General features: G+C 40.2%; 1 protein-coding gene across 1 annotated transcript in view; it reads left to right on the top strand.

Annotated features, from left to right (window-relative positions):
• LOC140934771 (uncharacterized) overlaps positions 1-7,011 on the top strand; it is a 26,636-nt gene extending 19,625 nt beyond the window's left edge. Inside the window, exons 22-29 of the mRNA XM_073384341.1 lie at positions 580-730; positions 1,998-2,124; positions 2,881-2,938; positions 3,596-3,684; positions 4,818-4,938; positions 5,557-5,598; positions 6,038-6,152; positions 6,923-7,011. Coding sequence (XP_073240442.1) covers positions 580-730; positions 1,998-2,124; positions 2,881-2,938; positions 3,596-3,684; positions 4,818-4,938; positions 5,557-5,598; positions 6,038-6,152; positions 6,923-7,011 — 792 coding nt within the window. The remainder of the gene's footprint in view (positions 1-579; positions 731-1,997; positions 2,125-2,880; positions 2,939-3,595; positions 3,685-4,817; positions 4,939-5,556; positions 5,599-6,037; positions 6,153-6,922) is intronic.
• The last annotated feature ends 162 nt before the right edge of the window (positions 7,012-7,173 follow it).

The following is a 7,173-nucleotide window of genomic DNA, read 5'->3' as shown; positions in this document are numbered from 1 at the left end:
GACTTCGTTATTCAACAAGTTGCAATGGAATAATTAGTCCATCCGCCCATATTATCGTTCAACTTGGTTGAATGGCCACTTTAACATCGCGGCAGGACGACTGAGCTCAGTCGGTAGAGCACTTAACTGCAGAGCGGTACAAGGTCGCAGGTTCGATCCCATGGACCTATACCCATCAGTGAACTTTGAAATGAAGGTACTGCCTTTGCTCTGCTGCAAACGGCAGGACCTTCGCCTGGCTCAGATGACCACGAAAAATGGCAGTCCGGTCTCCAGTGGGAAACGTAAAAATAGTGTCCTCAATTAGTACTTTCCTGCTAAACTGATATAGACTCCCCGAAAAGTGCGTTTTTTAACATTATTACACTGTTCAACATTTTGACCAGGAGCTAGCGCAACAAGTAACAACCAGCCTGCTAACTAGGTTAACGCACAAAACCTACGATTACCATTGGACGATCGCTCCATTTCCAACGACGCAGCGACTAACACTCTATATTTCAGCTGAGTTTTGTACCTTGCGCTGTTAAGTTCAGGGGAGTTTACTGTTTATGAATGCATGTATTTTCTTTCTTACAGAAATTATGTTCATTTATGGCGGTTTTTCAGCATTTTTCGCATACCACCATATTTACGTGGATGCTGGTGGAAGGAATTCATCTTTACGTCAAACTGGTGAAAGTATTCTCGGTCCGGAAGCTTTACATCACATACGTCATCATCGGCTGGGGTAATCATGTCAAAATTTCTTACTGCTAAAAACACACCAGCAACCTAGTTTCCAGGCTTCCTCCTGCTCAATAGCCCACGTTCGGTAGATTAAAATTCTAACATGACGCTTTTACTTACAAACTGTTAATTTTTCTCGATCCTATTGCTAGTTTTCAGCCGTCACGCCATTCAAAATAAATCAAAATAAATATTAAAACTGTTCAATAGTTTAAGGCCAGAATCTGGGAAATGATAGGAGGCAAATATGCCCACCTGGATGGGCACCAACATGGCGGACGGAAACCAACAGAAACATCTGTTACCGAGTTTTGCTAAAAAAGCGTGAATTGTTCCCTCGAGGAACTCATAAATAGTAAAGTAATGCTTTTTCTAATACATTAACAGTTTAAATAGCAAAATTCCCCGAAATAACTCACTTTTTTAACCTACATGACAGCTCTCTCGGCCGTCACGTAAAAGCCGCGTCACGCAAAAGCTTAGAAATTCAAGCATGCTCTAACACAAAACCAAGAACGCTTTTGAAGTGAAAATTTGTATGAACATTACTTGTCAGCTGTTGTAATATAACATGAAAGTAAATTCTCAGTAGGATCGATAGTTTTGTAGTTTGAATTTCAGTGACGTCATAGGAAAACCAACAATCGTTTCTCAGAAGAGATTTGAACACAATGAAAACCAAACCAAATACAGAAATAAGACCAGAGCTGACCAGACCTCGATTCATATTAAAACTCTGATATACCGAAAGAGGGATATTAAGGTGTGCGCGTTGACTGCGGTTATCGAGTGGCCATGGGCAACTTCGTGACATCCGTCCCTAAGAAGATCTTTCACTCGCTAGTTTCACTTCGTGACGAGAGAAGCGTCCTGGGGACGAATTTGATTGAATCGACAGGCCAGTCTATTGCGTGATTTTAATAGCCTCTTAGATAAAAGATTTTCTCTTTTTTCCCAAATACAAAACACGAGTTCACCTACGATTGCCTTCATTAATCCTAGCTAGTTATTGATAAAATAATTTTCGAACCCAAATACATGCAGCACAAATACCTTATACTCTACCACTTCCTTCGCCTGTTCGACTACTGTCGGCTTTATGTAAAGTTTAAATTCTGTGATTTTTATATCATCCAACTTTTGCGAACGTAAGCACCTCCCTCCTTTCATAAACCTCTAACTGCAAAGTGTTAGTATTGCCCCGGTCACCTGGGACCATTCAAGATGCAAAAACAAAAAGCCAGCTTTTAATCTGTAACTGTTTCCAGGTTTTCCTGTGGTTATCGTTGGGCTGATAGCAGCCATTAGGCCCCTGACATATGATATGTCTAAGACTTACTACAAAGAAGTCATGTGCGGAACACTGAAACTTCCCGCGGAAATTATACGTACCAGGTTAGTTGATATGACCCATTTGTGTGCAGGTTAGAGCAGAACCCTTTTTCTGCTCTCTTGTTTCACCCGCTGAGAAAAGTGCTCTTTTCTCGCGATAGGCGGGTAAAACAATAGCCGAAAGGCTGCTGCTCTCGCAGGTTAGGTGGTGCAGCCCTCTCTTCACATAATGCTCAAGAGAGTGGATGATTTCGTAAATCGTCTATTAAGCCCCCTCTTCACCTCTCAAGTAAGCCCCTTCTCTCTAATAAGCCCTCCTTTTCATGGGAAAAACATTTAATAAGTCCCCTCCCTCTCCTCCCCCTATCATTATTCACTAATAATAGCTGTATCAATCTATCACGACTGTAAAACTTCACGGGGACTGCAGATCAGGGATGGTTTATTCACCAAATAGAAGTTTGGATTTGTTTTTGATCCTCGGCTGCATGATCTCCAACTTTTTGTACTTGAGCTTTTCCTCTTTTTATCCTAGTTCTTTATGGAGAACTGACACCGTTGTCTGCTAAATTAAATAAACCCCCCTCTCAAGTAAACCTCCCGTCTCTATTAACCCCCCCTCAAATGTGTTTGAACTAAATAAGCCCCCGGGGGGTAATAGAGGATTAACGGTATGTATATGACGGTGCAGCTGAATTGGTGACTCTTGTCCCAGTACTTCTGTTCTTTATACTATAATAAATCTTCAGTGTGTTTATGAAAGCACACGTCATACATAAGGGATACAAAAAAGTGGAAATTTTTTTTGATTTTCATAAGGTGTTGGCTCCACGATGGCGAGTGGCTGTACAAAGCACCAATCCTGACAATCCTATCGGTAAGCCGCGTCTTTTACTTTCAGCAATACATCTTGCAGTGTACCAGTATTCGTTTAGTTTAACGGATAACTTATGGTAGCACGCAAGATTGTATCGACTTGTAGGTACACTGTGCAAACTCTGACGCTGCCTGCAATTCAGGCGTCCGTTTTCCTATGGGCGGGGAACGTGAAGGGAGGGGAGGGGAGGGGACTAGTGAGCACTAGAATTAGCTGAAGCATGCGTGAGTTACAGGAAGAAGGTACGGAATACCGTGGGGGCGGGAGACAGGTGATAGAACTCCATATTTTTCTCTCCCGTTTACCCGCGAGCAGTGGTTTTTGCAGACCACTGCTCTCAGGGTATCCCCCGTCCCTCACTTCAACTTTCGCTGTCCACGCACCGTGCCCTTAATCTCTCAAGTTAGCTTTTACAGCGGTCATTAAATGCTAATTCATAATTTTGTCTTTTTCAATCCATGTACTACTCCAAAAAAGGCAGATCACTCAAGTATACTTTAGCTAGTGTATGGTGTCTTCTATAGTAGACCGGAGTTACTTAATAGAATAACTCAGCTATGACCGAAGGCTACCAATTGTATCATCTAAATCAGGGATACCATAAACAGAAAAAAAAAGAAAGCATGAATACTCCCTAACAATATTGTATCATTGCAGATCAATGTCATTATCTTCGTGGTTCTGTTAAGAGTGATATTTACTAAGATATCAATCAAGTATCATAGTAACCATGTCCAGAAAGCCAAGTAAGTAAAATATAACAGCATCTCAGGCAAGCTATCTTCTTGGAACAAAGAATGTAACTCTTTTAGTTTCATTTTAGCCGGGAGATTTCCCTTCGATTCTCTATTCGCCTTGAAGATCAGTTTCCTATTCAATTTTAAATCTTTTCGATCTACTCAGTGATAGGCAGATTTTTTTATGAGAGATCCGCCCACTAAACTCACCGGTTCATAGCGTGCTTTGCTGATCCGTTTTTAAGGTTTGTTTCATAATACAGCTTTTGATTTTGAAACCTGACATGCCAAGAACCGGCTTAGAAGGTTGGCCCGACTTTCCTCGATGATTGCCATTCTTAACAGTACATAGCCTGTTCGGAATTCAAAATCATTTAAAGAGAGTTTCCCTTTGCCGGAATAGTTATTTTAAATAAAATTTTGACCTTTATTTGTCCTTAACACTGGTAAAGAAATGTCGTTGGTTTGTACTTTCAAAGGGTCACTTAAAAGAGAATTGGTGTGACGTCTCCATTAAATCATGCATGGCTATCTTTAGTAAAAACCCACATATAAGAACCCAGTGATTTAAGAACCTGCAGGCTGAAATTTGGCAGTTAAATACCCAAAAATATAAGACCCTGTTCAGCCTGGGAAAGAAAAATAGGTGCTTATACAAAAGAATCAGTCTAATTTTGATGGTCAAAATTTTCTATTTTAATTGTATGAGAAACTTTTCAGTGACAACACGTTATTGTATTGAAATGTTTTGATGTTCTTTTTGGACCTTGATTGTTTGCCATTATGTATTAGTAATACAATATTTCTGCCAATGTTTACACTATGACAACCTCTGAAAAATAAGAGCCTTTAAAGAACATGGTCGCGCTGAATTGTGAAAAACTACCCTAAAATATAAGAACCTGTTCAGCCTGACCTCGAAAAGTCTAGGTTCTTATATGTGGATTTTTACTGTATGAGGAACGGGGAATTTTTAAAACGGGGAATCTTTGAAATGGGAAATCTTCAAAAGCAGGAATCTATAAAATGAGGAATTTTTTTGCGAAGGGGAATTCGTTCTTCGTTCCTCATTCCCCGTCTCGCTGATTCCGCGTTCCTCGTTTTAAAGAGAGCCCATAATTCATCGCGTTTTTTCTTCACAGAAGAGGAATGAAGAGTGTTGCTGCCCTCCTTCCCTTACTGGGAGTCACGTGGCTGCTAGGGTTTGTCGCTGAATTAAGCGAGATCATCCTGTATCTGTTTATCATCTTAAACTCTTTACAGGTAAAAGGCTGGTAATAAACAAAAATGAGTGTTTAAAGGCAGATACAAACACAACATGACGTAGCGTAAAATGACAAATAAAAGGCAAATAACTAAACTAGCCGTATCGTCATTACCCTAATCCAGCAGGGCCGCAAGCTTCCTGGTCCAGCCGCTGCGATCTTGCGCACACGCACTCAAAACTGTCTCGAATAATCTGCTTCAATCAAACAATCGCCTTATTTTGGTGCAAAAAGTAAGATAATCGCCCCCCGGCTTTATTCGAGGAAACACGGTACCAGCTGAAATATCAACATCTTCAATCCCACCTCGAATCGCACGATCACTTTTAAACGACTTCTTTAAAGCTCCTTAGTGTTTCGTGGGTAATAAAATTACATTTACAATACGCGGCGCGTGATATGTAACAGCAGGTACAGGCCAGGGCGCTTTAAGGGAAGGATTCTTATTTATAAAATCTTGGTACAAACAAATACAATAAAAGCGTCAGAACTGTGAGAGTGCGAGGGTATGCCCTAAACAAAATTTGGTAAACTTTTCTCGCATATCTTACTGTCGTGTTGTGTACTATCTGTGACTAAATAACAACCATCAGTTTCTCTCTCATTTTCTCTTCAGGGCCTTTTATTTTGCATTTTTCATGGTTTGCTGGATGACCAGGTATTTCAGAAACATTCAAGCTGCCGAAATCTTAAATTGTCAAATTTTCAGTTTTAACTATGGACCTTTTTTGGTTTGCGGAAACTTATTTAGAACATGACGGAGTTTGGGTTATTACAGAAACATTCAAGCTGCCGAAATCTTAAATTGTCAAATTTTCAGTTTTAACTATGGACCTTTTTTTGATCTGAGGAAACTTATTTAGAACATGACGGAGTTTGGGTTATTTGAATAATTTAGAAACGCCAGAATTCGTTTTGTATTCAGATTCCTCAGTTCTAAGTTTAACCTCTTGTCATTCTCGAGCACGCTTTACAATGGGATGCACAGACAGTGAAGCAAATTAAAGGCAAAAGGACAAGAAATGGCGTAAAATGCGATAGCTTTGGGACTTGGTCAGATATATATCCTTTAGATAACGTTCTCAATCTTTTTTTAGATAAAGGATAGTCTGGTCAAATCCTTAAGGAGGACAAGAATGAAGATTTTGTTTCTAAGGGACAGAACCTCGACGACTGCATCGACAGCCAGCAACCTCACAATAATAACTACAGGTAACTAGTGTTTTGATATCATTATGTTACAGCCGTATCATCAGGAGCTTTTGGTATCTTCTCTTTTGCCGGGACAGCTAGCGTTCCTTGGGGTGGTAGAGGAAGAAAGCCTTTTTAAAAGGCTATATCGCTCCCCAGAGCTGAGAATAACCAGGCAATTCGATCATAATTGTGTTTGTACGAGGGGAGCAAAGCGCTCGAATTTCGGTTTTTGCAAAAGGTGTTTAAACTGAGACACCTGCATGCGTCACTGCATGGAATGCCTTGATTTCAGTTCAGACCCCTTTGCTTTCTTTTCTTTTGGTAATTTTTACGCCTGTGGTGATTCTTTTACGCCCCACAGAAAAAGATTAAGAGAAAATCATGCTCTCTGCAAAAGGGCTTGCGGTTTTTCGTCTTTATCGACTTATCTGAGAGGACTAGTAAGAATGTCTGACCATATGCAAAAGTGAAGCAAAAGCAGCAACTTCCCAGCTACTTTCTATTCAGGGCCCTGCAGAGCATTGATTCTGCACGGGGTCTGAAACAAACCGGAGTCTACCGTTTTGAAGTCTGGTACCTTTTAAGGTAAAACAATTGAGCTAATGAGTTGATCATATGTGCCGGATTTTCTCCGAACAACGTTTTACTTATTGCTTCGACACCAAAGGTAACAGAAAGTTCCTTGCGCAGATTAAAAATTGCTTCTTTTTTACTGAACTCCAACCTACAAAGACTGGAGGGCTTTTACAAGTTCTTCCAACGGCTTCTTTTATCTGATTTATACCCAGGACCCATGATTGACGAGAAACAGATTACTGGACAGCACTTACCTATGCAAGACGTAACTGCAGCCGGGCATGATGACAGCAAGTTGTAAAATACATAGTAATAGCTTTAGGATATAGTGTTCGCAAATCGCTTAATCAACGCATAGAGCCTGTCATTTTTCGAAGTGTTAATATCTCTCGTTAGGTAATGCACTGACATTAAAGATTTTTTTAGCTTTTTTAGCTTCTTTTTCTTTCTAAATTTGGCTACA

Source organism: Porites lutea, chromosome 4 (genome assembly GCF_958299795.1).
Source record: "Porites lutea chromosome 4, jaPorLute2.1, whole genome shotgun sequence".
NCBI lineage: Eukaryota > Metazoa > Cnidaria > Anthozoa > Scleractinia > Poritidae > Porites > Porites lutea.
This window is presented reverse-complemented; position numbering and strand designations above follow the sequence as displayed.